Here is a 24,293-nt window from a genome sequence, read left to right on the forward strand (position 1 = left end):
GGAAATGACCACCGCATATCCCCGGAGCAATATGGCCTTAGTTGCTAATGCTCCTAAAAACCAAATAATAACAATCTTCGCAATGTCTTCAGTAATTGTCTGAATTGCAATTCAAAACTAGTGAAATCATTTGCCAAATGGGGCAAAACATGCTGCCAAACAGAACGCATGTTGTTGGCAGCGATTTCTAGCCAAGATGCAAATATATTTTAAATCATGTTTAAAGGAGTAAAAAAATAAATTGTGAAATGAAAAGTTTGAAAAGCTATCACGTCATCTCACCAGGATTGAATTAAAAATACTGCACACTGTTGCACATTGCTATTGCCTCATGTGCATGTGAGACAGTAGAGTTGGCACCGCAGCATATATGTATGCATGCCCAGGCTACGACAACTCAGCATATATGTATGCGTACCTCATCATCATCATCATCAGCCATTTTCAATCCACTGCAGGATGAAGGCCTCTCCAGCAACTTTCCAGTTCCTTCTGTTTTGAGCACTGGCCATCCATTTACTACTCAAAAACTCATGAATTTCATCTATCCATCTCCGCCTTTGTCTTCCAGGTTTTCTTCTAGCTCCTCTTGGGTACCATTCTGTTATTTTCTTAGTCCATCTGTCATCATGTCTTCGAGCTATGTGTCCTGCCCAAGACGATTTTAGTTCTTTAGTTTTGATAAGAATGTCCTTTACTTGAGTTTGCTGCCTAATCCATGTGTTTCTCTTCTTATCTAACAGTCTGATTCCCAATATAATTCGTTCCATTCTTCGCTGTGTAGTTCTTAGCTTCTCTTCCATTCTTTTGGTGAGTGCCCAAGTTTCACTTCCATAAGTCATGGTGGGGAGTATACATTGGTTCATTATTTTACGTTTCAGACAAACTGGGATATTGCTCTTCAGTATGTGACTATATTTCCTGAATGCTATCCATCCAAAATTTATTCTTCTCTTGACTTCCAGCCATTTATCATTATTACAGCTAATAACTTGTCCCAGATAAGTATATGACTCCACCTTTTCAATTACTGCTCCTTCAATCATTATTTCCCTTTCCGTGGCATACTTGTTCATCATTACTTTTGTTTTAGCCATATTCATCTTTAGTCCAAAATCCTTACTAACTGTGCATAACTGATTAAGATTTTCCTCTAATTCTTTGGGATCGTGGCTTATGACCACAATGTCATCTGCAAATCGTAAATGGTTTAGGTACTCTCCATTCACATTGACTCCTTTCTGCGACCAGTCTAATCTTCTGAAAGCTTCCTCAAGGGCAGCAGTAAACAGCTTCGGAGATATTGTGTCTCCTTGTCGAACTCCTTTCTCGATTTTAAATTTCCTACTGTCTTTGTCTAGTCTAATAAAGGATGTAGCACTCTCATATATTTTCTTCAAAATCATAATATATGGAGTATCTATGCCTTGTCTTTCCAGTGCCCGAAACATTGCCTTATGCTGTATAGAGTCAAATGCCTTTTCATAATCCACAAATGCCAGGCATAATGGTGTTTTATATTCACTTGCTTTCTCCATTAGCTGTGATATTACGTGAAGGTGATCCATAGTTGAGAATCCTGTCCTAAAGCCAGCTTGCTCTTTCGGTTGATTGTCATCAAGTATTCTTTCTAATCTGTTAGTAATGACCCTTGTGAACAACTTGTAGATATGGGATAACAAGCTAATTGGTCTATAATTTCCAATTTCTGATTTATCTCCTTTCTTATGCAGCAAAACTATGATTGCATTATTCCACTGCTTAGGCATCACACCTTTTCTAACGCACTTTGTGAAGAGCCTTGCCAGTTTTTGTGTTATGTCTCTTCCTCCCAATTTTAACAACTCTACAGTAACTTCATCTTCCCCCGGGGCTTTCCGATTCTTCATTTTCTTCAATGCATGTTCTACCTCATCAGGAAGAATATCGGCTATGTCGTATGTGTTGCTACTTTGCAATCCATCTTCCCCACTGCTGGTATCATTCCCTCGTTCCTTGTATAATTCTCTATAGTAGTCTTCTGCTATTTGAATTATGCCTTCTCTGCTGTTTATAAGTACACCTTCGCTATTCTTCAGTTTCAGTATCATTTGTCTTTCTGTATTACTGCTCATGGCTGCTGATTTAAATCCTTTGTTTTCCCTTAATGCTTGTTCTACTTTTCTTGTGTTAAATCTTCTTATGTCCTCTCTGAGTCTCTTTCTAATGGCTTTGCATAACTCAGTATACTCAATTTTCTCTCTGTCAGTGTTTTTCTTGCTCTTCATTTGTCGTCTTTGGTTCATCATGACAAGTGTTTCTTGACTAATTTTTTCTTCTTTGGATTTCTGTTTCCCTATAGGTTTCTTGGGCTTTATCACTTTCAGAAAGTTGTAATATTCCTCGTCGATATCTTGGTCCTGAGCAGTCTGCAGAAGCTCAAACTTGTTCTTCAGTTCCAGTACATACTGCTTTTTCTCCTCCTCTGTTATTTCAAAGACCTTTGTATTATTTACTCGAGTCAGTTTTTTCCTTTCCTACATCTATATCAAGTGTACATCTTACCATTCTGTGATCACTTCCAACATTTACCTTATTCAGGACGGTAACATCATTCACAATATATCTTCTGCTAGTGAGGATGAAGTCGATTTCATTAGTTGTTAATCCATTTGGACTCTTCCATGTCCACTTTCTGTTCACCCTTTTCTTGAAAAAAGTGTTCATTACTGACATTCCTTGAGATTCTGCAAATTCCACAAGTCTTTCACCTCTTTTATTTCTTTCACCAATTCCAAAATTTCCTATAGTTCCTCTTTCTGCGCTGTTTTGCCTTTTTCCAACCTTAGCATTGAAGTCCCCCATAATAATAGTGTAGTGGGTTTTCTGCTCATCTAGAAGACTCTCAATTTCAGTGTACATTTCTTCAACCTCTTCATCATCATGGTTCGATGTTGGTGCATAAATCATTATCTTTAGCTTGTACCTCTTAGAAATCTTGAGTATTAGTCTTGACACCCTTGGTATGCGTACCTAGGCTACAACAACACAGCATATATGTAGAGTATGTGTTTAGGCTATTGAATGAGTTTTAACATATACAGTAAATTTTTGACTTTTTGGAGATAGTGTCTCCTCTTAAAATTGAGAAATTTAAAATTTCTCAATTTTAAGAGGAGACTATATCTCCAAAGTTGTTTACTACTGCCCTTGAGAAAGCTTTCAGAAAATTAGACTGGTCGCAGAAAGGAGTCAATGTGAATGGAGAATACCTAAACCATTTACGATTTTCAGATGACATTGTGATCATAAGCCACCATCCCAAAGAATTAGAGGAAAATCTTAATCAGTTATGCACAGTTAGTAAGGATTTTGGACTAAAGATGAATATGGCTAAAACAAAAGTAATGATGAACAAGTATGCCACAGAAAGGGATATAATCATTGAAGGAGCAGTAATTAAAAAGGTGGATTCATATACTTATCTGGGTCAAGTCATTAGCTGTAATAATGATAAATGGCTGGAAGTCAAGAGAATAATAAATTTTGGATGGATAGCATTCAGGAAATATAGTCGCATACTGAGGAGCAATATCCCAATTTGTCTGAAACGTAAAATAATGAACCAATGTATACTCCCCACCACGACTTATGGAAATTAAACTTAGGCACTCACCAAAAGAATGGAAGAGAAGTTGAGAACTACACAGTGAAGAATGGAACAAATTATATTAGGAATCAGACTATTAGATAAGAAGAGAAACACATGGATTAGGCAGCAAACCCAAGTAAAGGACATTCTTATCAAAGCTAAAGAACTGAAATGGACTTGGGCAGGACACATAGCTCAAAGATGTGATTACAGAAGGACTAAGAAAATAACACAATGGTACCCAACAGGAGCAAGAAGAAAATCTGGAAGACAACATGGAGATGGACAGATGAAATTCATGAGTTTGTGGGTAGTAAATGGATGGCCATTGCACCAAACAGAAGGAACTGGAAAGTTGCTGGAGAGGCCTTCATCCTGCAGTGGATTGAAAATGGCTGATGATGATGATGTATCACTTTTCTTGGTTGTTTCAATTATTTATCAAAATTTAAGAAATTTTTGCTACACATAAAACTTCAGGTTATGACACATTAGTTTAAAAGCTACATAAACATTTTGGTCTAAATTTTTAAATTTTTACGTTCCAACGGTTATGATTTTAGTTTCTGTTTACATAGTAATTTATAGATGACAACCTTGGGAATGGGTGGTGCACTTCTTCTTCTTCCTCTGGGCCTAACCTAAATTAAATTACCAATTTATCTTAATCTTTCTGCTTTTAATTAATTTTTGCTTTTTAATGTCTTCACCTTCAAAAACTTCAATGTAATTAACATGGATGAATGAGGTAAGTACCCGAAAAATAAGATTTTGCTAGAATATTGATTTTAGCAATTGATTTTATTATAATTATCAGTGGGAGGTGTTAATTAATTTCTTTATTAATACTTTTCAATGTTTTAGTAAATATTTGAAATATTTGAGATCTTTTTTCTTGAAGGCATTGAAGAAATGGGACATAGTCTGTTTTAACAGAATTTCTCCTTTCATTTCAGGATAATTGGACAGCTTTATTAAATGCTGCTAAAGAAGGGTTAGTGGAAATTGTAACACTTTTGCTTGATCAAGGTGCTAATATTGAGCATAGAGATATGGTTAGTAAAATTATTTTTTATTAATTAAAGAATATAAATCTAATAAATAGTGAATTTTTTGCCAACAAGGTAGATACACTATTCTGCATTTTGAAAAAAAAAAAATTCACTGATGTTTTTTCAGAAAAGGATGTTTCTGAATCATTTATAATGCTCATTTCAAAAATGACTTCCGTTTGTTTCGAACATGACAGATTTCTTCAAAAATCACATAAGAAAATTTTATTTTTCACAAATTTTTATTAATTTTTCAGAACTTGTGCACTGAAATTATAACAAAATTCTAGCATTACCAGACTTTTGTATTTAAATGCATTTGAAAACACTATTAAAAAGGGCAGTGCAGTACAAAGGCCACTAAACACACCTCTCATTTTAAAAACTGATCTATGATTGATTAGATTTTTGTTTCTTTGATTTTCTTGCAGATCCTTCTTCTTTATAGTCCTTCTTCAGCATCCTGCAATTGTCAGCCATCATGTTGACATTCCACCTCCCCTAGTACCTCATCTCCATGTCTTTAATAGCCTAGTGAAACCTCTTACTCTGTTCTTCACTAACATTTCCTAGATTTTCTGAGAGATGTGCTAGTGTAAAAAATATACCTTGACTTTCATGCTGCAGCGCACCTTCTTGAAGTTTGCCAACATATTTTCAATTGTATTCTTGTAGTCTGGATCCTTATTGTTCCCTTATTGTTCTCTGTTGCAAATTTGAAGCCCAACAAAAATTCCTTGATTTAGCTTCTCCTAGTGATCAGTGGGAATTTATTACAAAGATACTTGAAGCAGGGACCTTCCTGAGGTAAAACTTTCACAAACTGTTTCATTAAACTCATCATGATATGCAAGGGTGGGAGAAGGACAGATTTGGGATCTACTGGTGGTTTATGAACTCTGATCCAGAAAAAAAACTGTCCCTCTTTGGCCAGACCTTGACATCCTAGTGCTTACTCCTTATCCGACTGTCTTGCTCACACAAAAAGCAAGGCATTTTTGTGTAGCCAGATTGCTGTCCAAGTAACGTGCTTATCACTTTTAAGTAAGCATAGACCAACCAGCCATGTCTTTATACTTAATATTTTTCAACAACTTCAAGTTCTCATATGTTTATTTAAAATGCACAGTGCAAGCTACCTGAATGGACCCATATTTATTTCCATTGTAGAGCAATGCACCTTTGAGATCCCTCTTTGAGTCAATAAAACGCCTCCACTGTGTAGGATCGTAACTAATTTCTAAATAGTCATTAAGTAATTTATATTACTGCAAAAAACCATGGAATTTTCCTCAGAAAAGTAAGGAACTAATAGTTCTTGTTCTCTGTGTCTGTGCCATAAGAAAAATGGCATGTGCCAGAAGATTTTTTGACAAAATTTACCAAAGATTCCTGTGGTAAATTTAAATCACTTACCAGATCATTGAGTTCATGCACTGAAAACTGGACTCTGTCTCCAGGCATGTAGACTTCAGTTTCATCTTCAGAATCTTCACTTTTCAAGCACTCTCTACATTCCCTAATATAAGTTGGAGGAGGGGAGCATATGAGACTGGTCAAATGGCAAATGTAATATTAGGATACACAATGCCCTTACTCTTTGCATTGTATACATCTACATTAAGCAGAAGTAACTGTTATCACAGTACTTTGTAGGCGCCCACCAAATTATGGGAATTGCAAATGGCATAACCTTCTTTTTACCATTTTTCCACAATCTCAAAGCTTCAACACAGGTTTGGCAAACTTTATCTGGAGCCCATTTTTTTTTTTTTTTTTTTTTTTTATATATCTTGGTCACTGAGTTTCACTCCAAAATAAGCACATTCTGTAATATCTTGTCTTTGCTTGAGAACTACATAACTTCCACAAATATAACAAAATAAGTTCAGATTGTTCAAATGGTTATGTGAAGACATATTACACACATATGCACAAGTTTTACATGATACTCTCAAAAATAAACTGAACTCACGTGGATAAACACTGCTGCATGAAGCTCTAATGGTCAAGAAACAAATGACTGAAGGCAGTGTTGCCAGTGTGAAAATTTAGTTTACAAATTTCCAGCATTTACCTTAACTTAATACATTCAGTAATACAACTCATGACACCAACTTATTTTTCACAAATCACATATGTGATTTGTGAAAAATTGGCATGTGATTGAAAAAAACAAATAACATTTTCTGAAATCAGCATAAAATACTGAGTTAAAAACAGCTATTAGTTTACAAACCTTAAAAACCATGCAAAGTGGTATTATTAACATCAGGGTTGATTGAATATGTTTATTTACAACAAATTAAAGGTTCATGACTTATGCACAGAGAATTACTGTTTTCTTTCGTCAGAGGATTATTTCAGTTGGAAAGTAATTAGATTTTGCCATTCTGTTATTTGAAACTCGCCTGTGCATTTTCTGCGGCATTGACATAAAAACAATTAACTTTGTACTGTTTTTGCTTTATGTACTTGGCAGTTTTATGCTTTCCTGATGTTAAGGCATCTTTTGAGTAGCACTATAAAAGTAAGACCTTTCTCCCTTCCATGCAGGACTGTGTATAACTGGAGTATGTGTTTAATGCTTTCTTAGGTATAGCTTGTTACACTAAAAATTTTTCACTTAATACTACACATTCCACTTCCATACTTTTACATTATCTGAATTAGTGTATCATAAAAACTAATAGAACCAACTAAATGAAACACAGAACCAAAACCCTCAAAATCTTATTTATTTATTTCAGAAATATGCATGGTCTTTAATTTATTGAAAATTTCAGACATTTTGTTAGTTATCATACAAACAGAAAAAAACACTGAATCTGATAAGTGAAGAGCTATTATGCCTAACTGTTCCGATATTCCCTGTCAGAGATTTGGTAATTTGGAATCTTCTCTGGCTTAAAATCTCTGTACCTCATTGTGTCAAATTCATCTGTTGTCTCTAATGTTCTCCCAACTCTACTAATCACTTGGAGCTCTTTGACTTCCTCTCTTTGCAACTTGACTTTCTCCAGTCCAACTTTCCTAACAGCGTAATTGGCTTGTTTCCAGTTCTTCAGTCTCATTTTCTGCCTACACGAAAGCTCACAACAATTGTAAAGCAGTTATTAATCAGTCCAAACTAGATTTTGAACAGGCTAAGAGTAGAAAACTTGCTTCTTGCCCCAATGGTAGCTGAGCATTCTGGTCTCTTGCCTAAGCTATTGGCTGCAACTTTTGCCCATCTTTGCTCCCACCTCTGTCAAAACCAGACGGTTCTGTTGTCACTTCAGCCAAGGATAAAGCTGACCTGCTAGCATCCCATTTTTCTTCCAACTCATGTATTAATGATCTTGGTAAAACACCTCCCACCATTCCCAACACATTCCATTCAATGCCTCCTATGGTCTTCCGTTAAAAGGATGTCAGAAGGATTTTGACGAATCTTGTTGCTAAGAAAGCTCCAGGTCCTGATGGTATTTCTCCACTTGTTCTCAAAACCTGTGCTCCTGAACTTACTCCTGTTCTTTGCTGCCTTTTTTCACTTTCTTATTCCAAAGGTGTTTTTCCTTCTGCTTGGAAATTTGCTCATATCCAGCCAGTTCCTAAAAAGGATGACAAATCCATCCCATTCAATTATCGTTCCATTGCAATTACTTCTAATCTTTCTAAAGTAATGAAGAAATCAATTAACCGCCAACTCTTAAACTACCTAGAAACCTTCCGTCTGATCAACAATCACCAGTATGGATTCTGTCAGTGTCAATCCACTGGTGATATTCTGGCTTATGTTACCCATTTATGGACAGATTCAATTGAAAAGTTTGGGGAAACACAAGCAGTTGCTGGCGCCTCCGTAGCCAGGTAGGCAGGAGCAGCAGTGCGTAGCACACGCTTCTTGATTAGACCGGGGTTCGAGCCATTGACCACCAAATACGGAGGATGCGGAAAAGTCAGGTAATGACCACTGCATATCCACGGAGCAATATGACCTTAGTTGCTATTGCTCCTAAAAAAAAAAAAATAACAAATAACAAACAAGCAGTTGCTCTTGACATCTCAAAGGCTTTTGATCGTGTTTGGCATAAAGGTCTTCTAAACAAGCTTCCATCTTATGGTTTGCCAACTGTTTTTTGTAATTGGTTATCCAGTTTTCTCTGATCGCTCACTGAGGATGATGGTAGATGGCTTTCTGTCTTCCAACTTCTCCACTAATGCTGGTGTACCCCAAGGTTCAGTTCTTTACTCCTCTCTTTTCCCCTTGTATATTAATGACCTTCTTCCATTGACTGGAAATCCTATCCATAGTTTTTCTGATGATAGCACATTATATTCCACTTTCCTTTTTGAGAAACCTTACCCTGCTCAATCAGCTTCAATCTCTTGGATATCTGCTACCAATTCCTTAAATACCGATCTCCAGGTAATTCTCCAGTGGGGCAAAGACAACTAAGTTGATTTCAATCCTTCTAAAACTCAGTCTTGTGTTATATCTCGCAAAAAAGAATTATTCTGCTCCTATGCTTACCTTTGATGATGCTCCGATTTCTAGGCAAAATGATATATCTCTTTTGGGGATTATCCTGACTTCTAATCTCTCTTGGCACAAGCACATTACAAATATTGCTTCCTCTGCATCTAAAAAACTTGGGTGTCTCTTTCGCTCTCAGCATTGCTTTTCTTCAAAACAGCTGTTCACTCTGTACAAATCGCAAATCTGCCCTACCATGGAATATTGTTCCCACATCTCGGGTTGTGCCCCCAAAACCTCTCTCAGGCTTCTAGATTCCATTCAGAAGAGGGCAGTTAGGTTAATTAATGACTCCTCTCTAACAGAGTCTCTTCACTCTGTCTCATAGATGTACTGTTTCTGCTGCATGCCTTTTCTACAGATATTTCCATGGGCACTGTTCTTCTGAATTGGCTTCTATTATTCCTGCTCTCTCTCTTCAAAACGGTCCGAACATGTGCTGCCACTAGCCAACATCCATTTACTGTCCAACTTCAAACTCACAGAACCAACTTTTTGTCTTCCTCCTTTGTTCATTCAACTACTGTTTTCTGGAACAACCTTCCTTCGTACGTATTTCCTGAAAATTACAGTCTATAGAAGTTCAAGTCTAATGTCAACAAATATCTTCTTCTTTTGTCTTCTCAACCTCCAATCCAATCATGGTACCAAGTACTATAGGTTCTAATACCTCTTGTGTTTGGGGTTTTCATAAAAAAAAAAACTGTTTATTTGCATGCAGAGAAAAACGAGTGTGCTCCCTTCGTGTGGAATTGTTTTTGAAAAAAACCAATATATACATGTTATTTCTTATTTTGTTTTTTGCTACTACAGTGAACTAACCTGTTAATTTTTAAGTTTGTTTTGACTTTCTGAATTATAGCCCCGATGCTAATGTGCCATAAAACCTCTAAAAAAAATCTTTAAACAATCAATCAACCTAATCATATTAGGTTCTGTTTTTAAGTTGCAGTTGCATTTATAACAAGGATGAATGCATTTCAGGCATTAAGGTGCTGAGTAACAATTTAGTGTGTTAGCGGTAACTAGTTTGCCTATGTTTTTATGAGTTAAATGTTAATACAGTTGTGCCCCCATATCAGCTGATTCAGTTACCCGTGGTTAACCACGGAAAAAAAAACCAAAAAAACTTAACACCTGCTACTTTCATGTCCAACGCGATGCTTCCCTTTATTTTTTAAAATGTAGATTTTAAATTGAATAGCTTCCCTTTATTTTTTACAATGTCACGTATGGTTTGGTCACCAACATTGCATCCATGTAATGCATCCATGTAAAACAGTGCATCCATTACATGGATGTACTGTTTTAAAACTTTTGAATAATTTCAAGTATTCAAGCACAACACTTACATTTACCCATAATTTTCACGATTTCTAAACAAAAAAAAAAAAAAAAAAAAAAATCCGACATCCCTGACATAAATAACGAAACAAAATTTGTCCTTTTGTGGTGCAGCGGAACACAACGCACTAAATGAAACTAAACATTTGGTCTCTTTTTTTTTTTTTTTTTTTTTATTGTTTTGAGCAGTAAGTGTGAAGACAGCAGGGGTTGCAAGATAATAGGTACACTAATCTCCCAATTACGACTTATAATGCCGGTTCTTGTCGCTTATTTATGACTTGCAAAATATCTGTTTATACCTATTCTAGTTATTACTTGAATTTTATGATTTCCGGTTGATTTTTTTCTTCTTCTTTTTTTTAATTTGGGGTCTTGAAGTGTCCCTGTTAATCCAATCCGAGTAAGTCGAGAGTCTGCTGTACTTTATTATTACCGTATTTAATGTTGTAATGTCTTACTGTGTGTTTAATTTATCAATTAAACTTTATTATACGTATGTATGTATGTATGTATAAGAAAATCATGTTATGTATGGGATCAGCAGATGTTTGCTTATATCTGTGATTTCAGCCATCCACGGTAGGTCTTGGAACGTATCCCCCACGGATATGGGGGTCTTACTATATATATAATCTTATAGCTAAAAACTATGGTTAAAAGCAATATAAAGAAAATAAAAGAGATAAAAACGTAATAATAGGGCAAAGTGAAAAGGAATAGAAAAGGGGTTAAAAGAGGAAATGGAAAAATAAATTCATCCTTCCACTACTTCATCAGGGGCTTTGAATGGGCAGATAACCATACAAAATGAATGTCTCAGGCATGCCCATTTCTGTAGTCTCAATAACCAGTTTTACTACTTTTACTTATATGTTTTCGCTTTTAGCTAGCCAAAATAATGTTTATTTGTCCTATATAATATAATATATTATTTTTCTGATCTAATGCCCATTGGATAAATAATGTGTATTTATCTGATGTGTATTTGTCCTATTATAAGGCCAAATACACATCCTAGAAAAGTACCGTAGTAATGTTGTTTTCAAAAAACATTTATGTGAGTAACACAAACTTCTATTTTTATCAACTGCACAATGTGGTGTTTTCTATTTGGCACCAGTTTTTTATATTTATAATGTGGCTTCTAACTGATGAAACTCTGTTAGGAAATGCAAAATACACTAAATAAAAATACACTAAAAAAGCTAAAGTCTTGTTATAGGACAAATATACAAATACACAGCAAACTGGGATTGGAATCCAAAGACCAATGGATATGCATCAGATAAAGTACTGTAGTATAATTTAATAAAATACACTACTTGAAATCTTCCAAAAAAAATCCGAAAAACACATTATGGTTGCTTGTCGGTAGGAGAAGAGAAGGGGCACTGCCTGGCCAATTTGCAAGCCTGCTTTAGTCTGGCAGTTAGAATAATTAATTTACCTAAATCTAAGTTTTCACTACTCTAATTTAATGTATTTGTTTGTTGAATGGCAACTTTTTAATAGAATATTTGTTTGATATTAATGGATAATTTTGAAAATATTAATATAATTGTAATTTTTGATAAGATAAAGATTAAAGGCAAATATAGGAAGGAATAAGAAATAGGATGTTACGTGATTAATTCCCTAAACAATGTAATATTAATACTAACTTATAATGTTATTCTTTAGACAAGGACTGGTATAGCCTTTCTACAGTATAACAGTAAACAGTATGCCCAGTGGGATAACTACACACACACACACACACACACACACACACACACACACACACACACACACACACACACACACACACACACAACCTCCCAACAAGATGATTTTTCTAGCCCTATGGTACATTAAAAACTAATTTCTGACCTTTGGGAAAACATACAATTATATATATACACACATGCACACATTCTTTTTTAGTGTATTTTGCATTTTCTAACAGAGTTTCAAGGAAATTCATCTGTTATAACACATTATGAATTTAAAATACTGGGACAAATAGAAAACACCACATTGCACAGTTGATAAAAATAGAAGTTTGTGTTACTCACATAAATGTGTTTTGAAAACAACATTACTACGATACCTTTCTTAGGATGTGTATTTGGCCTGGTAATAGGACAAATACACATTAAATAGGATATTTTAGTATTGCAAACTAGGTAATCTAATTGATCAGAAGGGAGAGAAAAATCAGTGAGAAATTTTCATAAAAGTTGACATTAGTGAGTGTTTTATAACACTAGCCAACAAAAAATATTTTTTGTCTTACCTCCTCAAGGAAAATATGTGATTCTGAAGAAAATAAATGTGCTGATTCCGAAAATCACCATAAAAAGTCTATCACATCTACATCAAAAGATGTAGTTAAAACGTTTAATGTTAAAATAAATGGATATATACAAGTAATTCTCATCTTTACGAGTTAATTCGTTCCTAGCGCGTGCGCTCGTAAAGCGGGGATTTATTTCCCATAGACATAAATGTTAAAAATAGGGGTTACGTTATCAACAATGAAATTAGTTAGCTAATTAGTTTATGTTTAAACAATGATTGATTTATCCAAAGAAATGAAAATGTAGTCTGTAAAATCAAGCAAATTATAATAATAGAGAAATTATTTATGACTTACAAATGTTCAAGAATGTTCATTCTTCATCATCATCATCAACTAAATGCACATTCGTTGATCACTCATTATTGGGTCGACACTTGTTGGTTTGGCACCTCCGTAGCCAGGTGGGCAGGAGCAGCAGTGCGCAGTACATGCTTCTTGATTAGACCAGGGTTCGAGCCCGTGAGCCACCAAATACGGAGAAGGCAGAAGGGTCAGGGAATGACCACTGCATATCTCCGGAGCAATATGGTCTTAGTTGCTAATGCTCCTAAAAACCAAACAACAACAACAACTTGTTGGTTTGTTGCACAAGGAGTCGTCTTTTTCAAAAATGCTTCAAGAGGCATTCGTTTCCAAGATAATCTTCTCTTTTCTTTATAAATTTCAATAGCATGCATAAGCATTTTTTAACGAAATGCACAAATTGCAACTAACACGATTTGCACGGAGTAACGAGTTTGCAAAGCTTTAAAAAAGGAATGAAGAGAAGATTCTGAAAATTTATTTATATTTTTATACGATTGAAGATTTCAGTAAAGGGCAAACACATTTCACCATAATAATGTAAAAAAACATACAATTCCAGCTATCAGTATTTTCACAAATGCAATAACATCGAGGTTACTACCCGTTTATAATTGCTTGCAGTAACAGAAAAGCCCAATAAACCGGTAAGTTCAAATTGTTTTTATTTTTTTATGGTCGGGACTTCCAGAAATGTGCTTTAGAAAAATATCACAAAGCCATTCAAAATTGGTTCTTATAACCTATGATAACGATGAAAGTGTAGTGCGTTTAACGATTTGAATTGGTAACTAATACAATTTACACTATAAAAACAACCTTTTAGTGAGTCATATAGTAAAAATTTTAACATCTGAGGTCGTGGAATGAATTGCCAAAAAACAGTGTTATTGGGTTCACATCATGATATTTTCGCCATTAGCATTAGTAGAGGCATTTGATGCAAGAAAACAAGCTTATGCAGCATCAGCCAAAAAAAAAAAAACCCACTTCCACTTCACCCCTCTGTTCGTTCGAAATACCTGTCCAGCTGAGCCTTAAACTTATTTAGGCTATCAACTTCCACGACAAGGAATGGAAGTCTGTTCCACCAACCTACCAACCACCCGCTGGCTAAAGGCAAATTTTCGCACGTCTACCCTACATCTGTCTTTCCTCAATTTGAATTTATGCCCTCTCAGGTGATTATTCTGAGCAAGAGGAAGAATCCCATCAGCATTGAGCATGCTCAAACCATTCAAGGCTTTATACACCTCTATCAGATCACCTCGCTGGTGCCTAGTTTTCAGACACTGTAATTTGCAAAACTTAAGGCTTTCTTTGTAAGAGCACCCCTTTGTTCCATTCACTAATCTTGTTGCCCTTCTCTGTACTCCTTCCGGCAGCTCTACATCCTTCTTGAAATGAGGCCTCCAGACCTGTATACAGTACTCTAGGTGGGGCCTGACCATTGCCTTATACAAGGGAATAATCACCTCCTTATCCCTGCTAGAAAAATTCCTATATATCATTGACAATAGTAGTAGTAGTAGTAGTGGCATGTGATGCAAGAAAGCATGTGTATGAGCTTATGCATCATCAGCCAAAAAAAAAAAAAAAAAAAAATCACACCATTCCCTCCAAATGCCTGTCCAGTTCCTCCTTAAATTTATTCAACCTATCAACTTCCACAATGACAGATGGAAGCTTGTTCCAGCAATTAACCACCCGCTGGCTAAAGGCAAATTTCCGCACATCTATTCTACACCTGTCTTTTCTTAATTTGAATTTATGCCCCCTTAGGTTTGTAATCTGAACAAGTGGAAGGATCCCATCAGAATTCAGTGTGCTCAACCCATTCAAGGCCTTATATACCTCAATCAGATCACCGTGCAGGTGCCTAGTCTCCAGCCACTGCAGTTTTCAGAACTTAAGCCTCTCTTGGTAAGAGGATCCCTTCATTACCCTCACCAATCTTGTTACCCTTCTCTGTACACGCTCAAGTAAACCTACATCCTTCCTAAGGCCTCCAGACTTGTACGCAGTACTCAAGGCGTGGCCTGACCATTGCCTTATACAGAGGGATAATCACCTCCTTTTCCCTGCTAGCAAAATTCCTATATATCATTGACAAAACGCCATGACCTGCCCTGGCAGCCTGTCTGCATTGCTCAGAAAACTTCATATCTCCCTGCACAATTACTTCCAGGTCTTTTTCATTTTCTACCACTTTAAGTGTAGTACCACACAGTTGGTACGTTTCTTTAGGGGTTACTTCTACCCATATGCAGTACTTTGGATTTGTCAAGGTTAAACTTCAGTTGCCACTTCTTAGCCCATCTGCCCAAATTATCTAGATCCTGTTGCAGTGTAGGCGCCTCCGTAGCCAGGTGGGAAGGAGCAGCAGTGCGTAGCACACGCTTCTTGATTAGACCGGGGTTCGAGCCCGTCACCACCAAATATGGAGAATGCGGAAAGGTCATGGAATGACCACCGTATATCCCGGAGCAATATGGCCTTAGTTGCTAATGCTCCTAAAAACCAAACAACAAACAACAACATCCTGTTGCAGTAGCACACTGCCATTACTGTCATTAACAACCCTGCCAACCTTTGTATCATCTGCAAACTTCGACATTAAGCCTGATATACCTTCATCAATATCATTGATAAATATACAAAACAACAGTGTACCCAACACCGAACCCTGTGGGACTCCACTAATAAGATTAGTCCACAAAGACCAGCACCCATTGATTACCACCCTCTGTCTACTCCCACTTAACCATCCTTTTATCCATTGTAGCAACTTACCCTTAATACCATTCTGCTCCAATTTGTACAATAGTCTTACATGCGCAACAGTGTCAAAAGCTGTCCTGAAATCCAAATAGATGATATCAAAATTATTTTTTGCATCCAGTTCCTTTGTAACCACATCATAATATCCTATCAAATTTGTCAGACAAGACTTTCCCTTAACAAACCAATGCTGTGTCTGAATTATTGCTGCAGTCTTGTCTAGATGATCCTGCAATGCATCTTTAACCAGTGACTCCATTATTTTACCCAGAGCAGAAGTTAAACTAACTGGTCTGTAATTACTCGTGTCACTCTTCGATCCCCCTTTGTGAATTGGGGATACATTTGCACATCTCCAGTCCGTGGGAACCTTCCCTGAGTCTAAGGATGCTCTCATAATTATGGCCAAGGGTTTGCTTAATTGCTTTGCAAACTAAGCAAATAACAACAACAACTGCCTCCTTTAATATAACTGGATAGATCCCATCCACCCCAGGTGCTTTTTTTATGTTTAACTTCAACAATTTCTCCTTCAATTTGCTCTCAGTTATTACAAAATCATTAAGTATCCTGCTACAATTTGATAACCTTCTGCCATTTCCAAACCTTAATAACTCCTCGTGTGTGAATGTAGATGCAAAATACTCATTCAGTTTGTTTGCTATCTGGGCAGGATCATCAACAGTTGATCCATCGATATCAAGTGGACCAATCAGATTCATCCCCTTACTTTTAGAGTTTATATAAGAAAAGAAATCCTTGCTGTTTTTCTTAGCATCTTTTGCCAGGGATTTCTCGTAATCTGCCTTCGCCTGCCTAACCTCCTTTATGACCTGATTACAGACTAGCTTATATCTGCCATAGGCTTCTGAGTCGCTTGATAATTTATATGCATCCCATGCATTTTTCTTCTCTGTTACGAGTCTCATTAGTTCATTTGATAACCATTTAGGCCTAAACCTTGAACAATATTTCTTAATAGGTATGAAACTTTTAGTAGCTTCCACGATTAATTCCTTGAATGCTTCCCACTTAGAATTTACTGTTGGTAACATTGTCAGTTTATCCCACTGTACAGAATTTAAAAACTTTCTGAGACCACTCTACTCACCTTTACGGAAGCAAAAATCCTTTCCTTTACCCCTGATGGTAATTATATCTTTAAGTAAATCCCACATCAGTACACTGTGATCACTGCCACCTAGTGGTTCCTTCTTCAAGAGGAGTTTTTCCATTTACAATGGGTTTCCTCAGCCTACAAGTTATTTCTTGTTAGGAATTTTTTTCCGCCATAAAGTGCGGTTCAAGGTGTCTTGGTCGGTTAAGCCTCGGGCTGTCATGCACTCCCGTACTCCATCCATCCATGTCCTCCTAGGTGTTCCTCTTCTCCTTCTTCCAGGAGCTATCCATTCCAGGATAGCCTTTGGATATCTGTTTTCTTGATCCGTTTTACATGTCCATATCATTTTAGGCGCTTTTCTTTGATGGTGTCAATAATAGTCTTTCTCACTTCCATTTTTTTCCCTTATGTCTTCATTCCGTTTTCTGTCTCTTCTAGAAGTTCCTGCTGAGCATCTCCAAAAATCCACATCTGTGGAGAGCAATTTGTTTTCCGCTCGCCTATTCATTGTCCAGGTTTCCGCTCCATACAATAGAAGACTTTGTACAATCGTTTGAAATATAAGTTTCCCTGCAATATTTAGAACGTGTCCTGGCCCTGAAGACAACATTTCCGTCTTGCTAAAATTGATTTTTAGACCCCATTGTTTATATTCCTCAAACAATTGACTACATGCATACTTTGCATCTTCTAAGTCTTGTGCTATCACCACCTGATCATCTGCAAAAAGTAAATTGTGAATATAGGTGTTCTTATTAATCGGCAATCCCATTTTATTACATTTTTTTGACCAGGATCTTAGGCAGATGTCAATGTAAATTTTGAAAAGTGTTGGCGATATGCAACAACCTTGTAATAAGCCTTTTGAAGTGTGGAATTCAGGTGACAAAGCTGATCCCACTTTAATTCTGCATCTATTATTCCTGTAAATTGCCTTAATAATGTTAATCAGTTGTCTATCAATATTTGCCTCTTTCAGTGCTTCCCATAAGAGTTTTCTTGGAACACTGTCATATGCCTTTTCAAGGTCAATGAAAATCATAAAGTTTTTTTTTTTTTCCTTTTGATTGGCATTTTTCAAGAATCTGTCGTACTGTTGTGATATGATATATACGTGACCTCTCAGCTGAAAAACCACTTTGTTCTTCTGATACCTCGATTCGGGCTTCTAAATGGTTCCTGATCCATTTTCCAAGGATCTTTAACAGCGGGTTCAGGACACATATTCCTCTGTAATTTGAATAGCTTTTCCGATCACCCTTCTTATAAATTGATGTAATATATCCTGTTAGCATTTCTTTCGGTATTTCTTCTCCTCTCAGTATACTATTTAACAGTTTTTGTATCAGAACAGCCACTCCTCTTCCTCCATATTTCAGAAGTTCCATGTAAACTCCTCCAGGTCCAGGTGATTTGCCATTCCTTCCTTCCTTGAGCAGGAGTTCCACTTCCCTAACAGAAACTTTTTAGCCCAAGTCTTCTACACCAAAATCCTCCATCTTCTTGAACTCTTCCCGGTCTTCTTTTAAAAGTCCTTCATAGTACTCCGTCCAGTCTTTCAAAGTTATTAATTGCAGATAAAGTGGTTCCTTTATCTGCAAATTCTTAATACACGAGTGATCACTGCTGATAACCAGATCAAGAGTATTACTCTCTCTGGTTGCCTCTCGAACATGCTGCTGCAGAAAACAATCATCCAATAAATCCACAAAAGTCTGACTAGTATGTGAGTGACCAACCCACAAGTTCCAGTCAATATCTGGGAAGTTAAAATCCCCCATTATAAGACATTCTGATTTACTGGCCCACTCTATTTCTCTGTATAATTGTTCATTGTACTCATTCGAGTCACACCAAACTGACTGAACAGTGGACTGTTCATCTGTATCAACTGGGTGCACTTCTTTTGATTTTATGTTTTTCTTAATTAACAGCATAACACCTCCTCCCTTTCTATCCTGTCTATCCTTTCTGTACACATTGTACTCCCCAAATTCCAGTTCTGCATTCCATATATCTGTGTGTGACACCACGTCGCTGCTATCCCAACAATATCCGCCTTTGATGTCTTGACCAACACTTCAAATTCATCAATTTTATTTACTATACTTCTAGCATTGGTATACATGCAAGCATACATGCTCCTATTCCTAGTTACTAGTTACCATGAGCTACTCTTGCAGCCCGTCTGCACTGCTCAGAGAACTTCATATCTGCCTGCACAACCTCCCCCAGGTCCCTTTCATTCTCTAGCACTGTCAGTGTAGTACCACAGAATTGATACGTTGCTCTGGGGTTGCTGTTTCCCATATGTAGTTCTTTACATTTGTCAATGTTAAACTTCATTTGCCACCTCTCAGCCCATCTGCTCAACCTTTCCAGATCCTGTTGCAGCAGCATAGTGTCAGTAGTGTCCTTGACAACCCAGCCAACCTTTGTATCGTGTGCAAACTTGGACATTAAGCTTGAAATACCATCGTCAATATCATTTATCAATACAGAAAACAATAATGGACCCAACACTGAACCCTGAGGGACTCCACTAATAACATTAGTCCACGATGAGCAGTGTCCATTGATTACCACTCTCTGTCTTCTCCCCCTCAACCACCCCTTTATCCATAGCAGCAATTTGCCTCCAATGCCACACCGCTCCAATTTGTGCAGCAGTCTTCCATGTGCAACAGTATCAAAAGCCTTTCTAAGATCCAAGGATATAATATCAAAGTTATTTCCTGCATCCAGTTCTTTTGTGACTGCATCATAGTATCCAATCAAATTGGTCAGGCAAGACTTCCCCTTAACAAAACCATGCTGCATCCGAGCTATAACTGAAGTCTTGTCTAGGATCCTGCAGTGCTTCTTTAACCAGTGCCTCCATTAATTTTCCTGGAACAGAAATTAAACTCACAGGTCTATAATTACTTGTGTCAACCTTTGATCCTCCTTTGTGAACTGGGGTCACATTTTCACATCTCCAGTCTGTGGGTACCTCCCCTCAGGCCAAGGAAGCTCTCATAATTATGGCTAAGGGTTTGCTTACTTCCTTTGCTGCCTCCTTTAATATAACTGGATAGATCCCATCCACCCCAGATGCCTTTCTTGTGTTTATCTTCAACAATTTCTCCTCCACGTTACTCTCAGTTATTACAAGATTCTCTAGCTTACTGCCCAGAGTTGAATCTGGCATTCCCCTCGCTGAATAACTCCTTATATGTGAATGTTGATGCAAAATATTCATTTAGTTTGTTAGCTACCTGAGCAGGATTATCTACAGTTCACCCATTGATATCAAGTGGACCAATCTGATTCATCCCCTTCCTTCTAGAATTTACATAAATAAAGAACTCTTTGCTGTTTTTCTTTGCATCCCTTGCCAAAGATTTCTCGTAATATGCCTTCGCCTGCCTAACCTCCTTTGTAACTTGGTTACAGATCAACTTGTATCTATCATAGGCTTCTGTGTCACATGTTAATTTGTATGTATCCCATGCATTTTTCTTCTCTGCCATATGTCTCATTAGTTCATCTGACATCCATTTAGGCCTAAATCTTGAACAATATTTCTTAGTTGGTATGTAAAGCCTCGTAGCTTCCAAGATAAGTTCTTTGAATGCTTCCCATTTTCAATTTGCTGTTGGTAACATCATCATTTGGTCCCACTGTATATAATTTAAGTATTATCTCAGACCATCGTAGTTGCCTTTACAAAAGCAATAACCCTTCCCTTTACCCTTAATGGTAGTTACCTCTTTGAGTAAATCCAACTTCAGCACACTGTGATCACTGCCACCTAGTGGTTCGTTTATCTGCAGATTCTTAATGCATGAAGAATCACTACTGATAATCAAATCAAGAGTATTACTCCCTGTGGTTTCTTCCCGAACATGCTGATGTAGAAAACAATCATCCAATAAATCCACAAAAGCCTTGCTAATGTGTGAGTGACCAGCCCACAAATTCCAGTCAATATCTGGGAAATTAAAAACCCCCATTGTAAGACTCTCTGATGTACTGGCTCACTCTATTTCCCCTGTACAGTTTCTTATTATACTCATCAGAGTCATTAGGCCTATAGCACACTACTACTCTCAATTTTGATCTCCCAATGCTTATGTCACACCAAACTGACTCGACACTGCATTGTCCATCGATGTCAACTGGTTTCACTTCCTTGGATTTTATGTGTTTCTTAACTAATAGCATAACCTCTCCTCCCTTCCTATCCTGTCTATCCACATTGTACTCCCCAAATTCCATTTCTGCATTCCTTATATCTGTGTGACACCGCGTCTCTGATACCGCAACAATATCTGCCTTTGATGTTTTGAGCAATACCTCAAATTCATCAAATTTATTTATTAAACTCCTAGCATTGGAGTTTAATAAATACATGCAAGTATACATGCACCTGTTTCTATTCTTAGCTACCCTAACACAACCCACGTGTTTACTTGTACCGCAATTACTCCCAGCAGTCTCTGAAATAGCCTGCATCTTGTTTTTCAGGCTTCTGCGCATTCCAATAGAAGCAGTACAAGAAGCACTTTCACCTCTGCCAGTGGCTACTGTTAATCTATTAGTTTTATACGTTACGATCCGATGGTAACGGATTAATATTGTAAAGCGGGGTACACTGTATTGTATACTACGCGCGTGGGTTGAAATGCGGTATTTATGAATGTTTAACATTCATTTTTTGCAATTAATGTTCATATTTTCGATTTTGTTGATACTTGATGCTTAAAAAAAAAAAAAACTTGTAAATCCGGGAACTCGTAAAGCGAGAACTGCCAGTATGTATGTTTCATGTGTAAAAAAATATTATACATTCTCTATAATTCATTTAACTTCGGAAACATTATCATAAATCATAGTGAAATTGTTATTTTCAATATTATATAATCATCTTACCTGTAATTGTCCTTAAAAATGTTTGCTACTAAGGGATTTTCTCTTGTTTTCCTGCTTACTCTCCCTCACAAGGAACTGGCAGTAATCCCTCATCATTACACGATTCCAGTGATCTTGGTTCTGCTTTTAATGGAAATATCTTGATGAAACCGCTCCTCTTGTTTATCACTCACATCTCCCAGATTTTTCAGGAAAAATTTGAGATGGAAATGAAGAAAATGAATTTTCAGTGATATTCGACAGCACCTGTTTTTGTAGCATTCGAGTAAATTAAACACCAACATTTCATAGTTTTCTTCTTACCTGTTACCCTAAAAATCATGTACTACTGCCCTTAAATGATTGCCGAGCTGCCAATTCAACCTCCTTTAATCGGGTTTCAAACACATCGGCTTTCAGGAGTTTGCTAATTTGCAGTCCTACAACAATTCCTTCCTTAAGTTTGGCTTATATATGTTAAATTAGGAAACACACTTCTCAAGTATGCAAATCTGTTACCTTCTTTATCTAGTCCCTTCATGAAATTTTTCAAAACTACTTTAGTGTAATCAAATTTTTTTTGATTGCACTAAAGGAATATATTTTACATTACATTTTCCTGGTATGAACTTATTCCACTTGTCCCAGTGTTGCACAGCATAATGTTCTTCTGTTGCATGGCTGTCCCACAAACACAAAAAACAACATTTTATGAAACCTGCAAACCAACAAGCAAACCTTTAGATACTGCATACATTCCAACCATAATCCTGGTATTTTATAGCATGTAGAACCTTAGACATGCTTTCACGACTTTCTTTAAGTCACACTTCTCAAGTATGACTTTCTTTAAGTCATGAAACACAGAAACTGAATGAAACACTGGAACTGATGGAAATTTGTTGCCATTATGGAGCAAAACTGCTTTTAAACTTAATTTTGAAGCATATATGAATAGATGCCATTCATCTGACTTATGCACGACACCTAGTTCTTTCAGAAGTCCAATAATGTCTTTGCAAAAGCACATACTGTCCTCCATAGCAAAATGTTTTGAAAACTTTTCATGTCTTTTTCAAAACACTGAAATCTTTGTTCCTGCTGCAAGTATATTCCTCTGCTGTAACCTAACAGTTCAGCTCGTTCTTTCGGAAAATTAAGTCTCGAACCAAATCATCCAACTCATCTTATTTGATTAAATGCACCTCACTACCTGAAAAGTTACTGGCTGATAGTTGACATCTTGTGAAGCGGAGGCTTCTGGCGAATTCTCAACTTCAACTTGATCACTATTATCTTCCCCACCTGTCATCCCAAGTTTTGGGAGGGGCACTGGTACTGTCAAATAATCACTGTTGGAATAGGCTGAATTGCAGAAGGTATATTTGGATATATTATAGCATTCTTGCTTTTTTTAGACATATCAAATATATAGCAGGCCCCCGTTATAATGCGGTTCGCTATACGCTGATTCGCTATAACGCTGTTATTATATTATAACCCGTGTCTGACTATAACGCTGTCACAGATCACTATAACGCTCTTTTACAGATTACATTTTTGACATATTTAACGAAATCGTTTCATTTGATGGAGTCGATAGCTTGAAAATGAATAGCAAAACAGCATTAAAACGTTTCCCACGCCGACTTGAGAAATTTTCCCATGCTCAGTGAAATTTTCTCGCACGCTAATTTAATTTCAGTACAGTGACTTGTTACGTAGTTCCTAGATCAACATTTTAAAAAATGACGAAGTATATTGCTTGTAATATTTGCGTTATATGCATTTATCCGAAGTCTAGTCATCACTCAGTACCGTATTAGACAACGTGCGAAATGGACAGTTTACTTGAACATTGTATCATAATTAATGCAACCAATGCAGTTACATTTTCGAAGAATGAAAAAAGAATGAAAAATCAACAACGTCTGAAAATTAGACTTTTTGAAGCGAATCGATTCCGGTCAACGACAAGCGGATGTGTGCCATAATTTAGGACTTGCAAGTTTAACTGTAAGAACAATTATAAAAAAATAAAGAATTAATTTTTGCAGCGGGAAAGGTAGCTGTTCCACTGCAAGCAATTAGGACTAGGCCGGCTATTAGGATTGAAATGGAAAGACTTTAATTTTATTGAAGATAATGTCCAATGCAGAATTCAGTTAAGTTAAATATTAACAAAAAAAAAAAAAAAAAAAGAGAGAGAGAGAGAGATTAGCCAATATGATGATCTGAAGAAAACTCTCCTAAAAAAAAAAAAAATGTGGAACCATTTAAAACTGGTAAGGGCTGGTAGAATAGAT

General features: G+C 36.7%; 1 protein-coding gene across 1 annotated transcript in view; it reads left to right on the top strand.

Annotated features, from left to right (window-relative positions):
• The window catches only part of Arms (Ankyrin repeat-rich membrane spanning), a 680,132-nt gene that overhangs the window by 61,282 nt on the left and 594,557 nt on the right, over window positions 1–24,293 (top strand). The window contains exon 4 of the mRNA XM_090381558.1: window positions 4,588–4,686. Coding sequence (XP_090237684.1) covers window positions 4,588–4,686 — 99 coding nt within the window. The remainder of the gene's footprint in view (window positions 1–4,587; window positions 4,687–24,293) is intronic.

This window comes from Mastigoproctus giganteus, chromosome 9 (assembly GCF_048544385.1).
Source record: "Mastigoproctus giganteus isolate SK-2022 chromosome 9, ASM4854438v1, whole genome shotgun sequence".
Taxonomy (NCBI): domain Eukaryota; kingdom Metazoa; phylum Arthropoda; class Arachnida; order Uropygi; family Thelyphonidae; genus Mastigoproctus; species Mastigoproctus giganteus.